The sequence below is a fragment of the Echinops telfairi genome, unplaced genomic scaffold (assembly GCF_000313985.2).
Source record: "Echinops telfairi isolate 266 unplaced genomic scaffold, ASM31398v2 ScPeMD7_7458;HRSCAF=8496, whole genome shotgun sequence".
NCBI classification, from domain to species: domain Eukaryota; kingdom Metazoa; phylum Chordata; class Mammalia; order Afrosoricida; family Tenrecidae; genus Echinops; species Echinops telfairi.
The window spans coordinates 48,585,858-48,589,306 of record NW_022111358.1 but is presented as its reverse complement, the minus strand read 5'-3'; the positions used below and the strand labels follow the sequence as shown (position 1 = coordinate 48,589,306).

At 62.8% G+C, this 3,449-nt stretch overlaps 1 protein-coding gene across 1 annotated transcript in view; it reads right to left on the bottom strand.

The window, feature by feature from the left end:
- Positions 1 to 1,426: 1,426 nt before the first annotated feature.
- ENGASE (endo-beta-N-acetylglucosaminidase) overlaps positions 1,427 to 3,449 on the bottom strand; it is a 9,752-nt gene continuing 7,729 nt past the window's right edge. The window contains exons 11-14 of the mRNA XM_004709254.2: positions 3,228 to 3,376; positions 2,768 to 2,876; positions 2,447 to 2,561; positions 1,427 to 2,371 (exon numbers count right to left, since the gene is read on the bottom strand). Of these exons, the coding sequence (XP_004709311.1) occupies positions 1,937 to 2,371; positions 2,447 to 2,561; positions 2,768 to 2,876; positions 3,228 to 3,376 (808 nt within the window). The 3' untranslated portion in view covers positions 1,427 to 1,936. The remainder of the gene's footprint in view (positions 2,372 to 2,446; positions 2,562 to 2,767; positions 2,877 to 3,227; positions 3,377 to 3,449) is intronic.

Sequence of the window (3,449 nt, the reverse complement as noted above, 5' to 3'; positions counted from 1 at the left end):
GTGACCCCACCTCTGGCTCAGACTCCAGAGAATGGTCAGAACCAAATACTGTGGTTCTGATGGGTTGGTCATGGCTGACGAGGAGGCTGAATGTTTTCAACTTGGCTGAAGGGGAGAATGACTCCAGAAAGGGAGAGATTGGGGGTAGAAGACGGAAAGGGGAGACTCAGAAGCATGGTGAGGCCTGCCGGGAGCCAGAGCCTGAAGTATGACAGTACCACAGACAGGCCTGTGGAGGGCGCCACAGACTCAGCCACCATCTTCCTTGAGCCTGCCACCGTTGCCTCCAACTCTGCCAATCAAGAGGTTCCGGTGCCTTGCAGCCTGTGAGTGGCTGGTGTTCCGGGAGGGAGACCCCATTTCTAGCAGAGCACCCACCCATCATTTTCTCCCCATCCCCTTATTATCCCAGCACATCCTCCTTTTAAAATAGCGGGTCTCTTGTGGTTCCACTTTGTGACTGACCAGAAAGAAAGCCAAAAACACTGTCGAAGACAGTGCTTCCTCGGGGTCAATGTTTGCTTCCCCACCTCGCCCCCACGCCCACCATAGCAGAATGTCGTCCCAAACGCTGCCCCTTCAAGGGGACAGTCACGACCGCTCTGAGTAGTGTTCGGAGTTGTCTCATGGAGGGCCACCCCGCTTTCTTCTTGTTGACCCTCTAGTTTACCAAGCGGATGTCCTTCCCCAGGAACCGGTCCCCCCTGGCCACATGTCTCAGGAACCGAGTCTGGCCCTCCTTGCTTTCTCCGGCTCCCTGCGGCTCACGGTCTCACCCATGTTCTTCGCCCGCTCCCTCCTGCGCAGGCACGGGGCCTCACCAGGCCTCTCACTCCTTGCCCGGCTGCCCCATGCCTGTGAGGGGATCGGGAGACCCTCGTTTGGGCCGGGCTCACCTTAGCCCTCAAAGCCACACCTCTGCTTTCCAGCACCTTTGAGGGGGGGAAGCGGGAATTGTGCGGCAGGTTGGCCCGAAGCTATGATACGCATGCCGTCTGATGTCCTGGCTGCTCTTCCCAAGTGCTGCATGCCATCGGCCTTGACTGCACTCCCTGTGATGTGCTTCTCGGGCCAGCCATGAGGGGTTTGGGGGACCGGATGGAAAGGGAGTGGGGTGTCCCCACCCCTTGTTCTGAAGGCTGTGGCCTTTGACCTTCATTGGCCAGGGCGGCTAGTCCTCTGCCTGCCACGCACGCAGGCTGCCCGCGAGCCCTCCTCCAGCAGGCTGCCTCCTTCAGCGCATCCAGCCTCTCACGATGATTAGCTCAGCTGCTGCTGCTACCCAGTCCACCTGCCTCATAACCACCTGCAGATAGCCCTACAGACACAGCCCGGACACAGCCCGGACGCATGCCTGGCCTGGCGTCACCCCACCCAATGCCCCCCTCATGGCCCACAGGCACAGTGAGGTGTCCCGGAAACCCCATTCTGGCAATGCTTTCCAAGTTTATTGGGAGCCGCCGCGCAGTCGGATGGTGGCGTGTGGTCAGTGAGGCACACGGGAGGCCTCGGGGAATCTGGGGCCGGTGGCCCTAAGGTGTGACACCCAGCCCTGCTGACACCGTCCCACAGGCTGGGGTGGTGTGGGGCTCAAACTCTCAGCTACCCAAGGAGTACACAGCCTCCAGCCTCGACAGGAGCAAGGAAGGCCCGGTTGGTCCGGCCCCATGTCGGGTGTCCCCTCTGCTATCCAGCCTGCGCCCCTTTCTTTCTCACTGTTCAGCAGGGTGGGGCCACAGATGCAGGCCAGCATGTTCAGCATCCACTGGAACCCCACCAGGAAGTGTTCTCTCCGGAACTTTCTAGACTAAACGTCCCCTGGTCATTTCATATGAAACCCCAGACTAAGAAGAAAGCTAGGATAAAGGCGGGGTCCCATTGCCTACGCCCAGGGGCCCCTACCCTCACCGTGGGGCTGACAGGCAACGGGGAGCACCTAATGACTATCAGGGGCAGGGCTGGTGTAGAGCAGGGTGGCCCGGCCCCACTCAGCCTGCGGGATTGAAAAGCCCTCCCTGGGGACAGGCTGCACCAGGAACTCCACGCGGCCTCTTCGGCCAGGCCCATCGCTGGCCACAGCCAGGTCCACGACACGGTACTGGTTGGTGAACGCCAGGCCCAGGAACTCAGGCCTCTCGGGGTCCAGCGGCCCCCCACCCTGGGGGCCGCTCGCTGGCTCCCTCCGACAGTGGACCCAGAAACAGCGGGCCTGGGGCAGCGGGAAGGCCCAGTGCAGGGTGCAGCTCAGCTGGAGCTGCCTGGACCGAGTGAGGCCCCTGGGCTCTGGGGCGGCCGGCTGCCAGCGGACGTGGGAGATTGTGACAGTCTGCACCTGGGGTAGGGGGCTCAGCAGGCTCTGGGCATCCACCACCTGGAAGAGAGGGTGACCTCAGCACGGGAAGGGGGCACGTTGCCACAGGGCTGGGTCCCCAGGGAGCTCAGTCACCTGGATCTCCCCGAGGCGGCAGACAAAGGTCTCCTCCTGATGGCTGTTGGGGGGCCGGGAGAAGCTGACGAAGAGGTCCCGCAGCACACAGCCCTGCAGCATCACCTTGAAGCAGCTGTGGGGGGAGGTGGGGGGTGTCACAGGGGCCAGGAATGGAGGGGGGACCCCCAACGCCCAGCCTCAGCAAACCCGTGATGACCCCGTGGCCCCAGCTTGATGCAGGAGTGCTGGCCTTGTCTGGCTAAGTGAGCCAGGCTTCCTAGGGAACCCTTACACCCACCATGTCCACCACCCTGAGCCCAGCAGGTAGGGGGCACTCACCGCTGGACCCAACCCCCTGGCAGTGGCTGGCCACATCGGCCGGCCCACCTGGTCAGCTTGGTGGGGGGCACACGGAGGGGCTGGGCACTGTACCTCCGGCTCGTGTCCGCTGGGGGAAAAACAAGCTCTGTCCAGGCTGCAGCCAGGCCTGAGGGAGCCGGGCCCAGGGCTTGGCCAGGTGACCAGACAGGGCCCAGAGGTGGGTGCAGACAACCTCTGGGTATGGGGGCGTGGTTCCTCCACAATGCGAAGTGCGTGTCTGGGACTTGTCACCTCTGGCCCTAGTCTGGCCCTCTCAGATGCCACCAGAGCCCCCACCCACTTCACATGTTCACACTCCTCGGTGGGCTCAGCAGGGGCAGTGGGGGACGGGGGATGTCAGAGAAGCGCTGCCATCCTCCCTCACCCCCAGGCAGCCCCACCCTCAGAGAACAGAGCGGGCAGTGAGTCCTGTCCTCACCGTTCAGGGCTGAGATACTGCCAATGTGACAGCTGTCAGTGTCCCCCGTACTCAGCTCCAGGGCCACCGTCACGGCCGAGGGTCCTTCAAGCTTATACACTAGGGACAGGAAGATCTTGGGGGTCACAGGGACCTGCAGGGAGAATAACCTGGAGGAGGGAGGGTACCCCTGTGAGGGGCCAGCCGGGGGTGGGTGGAGGGACTCCACTCTAGACCTGGCCC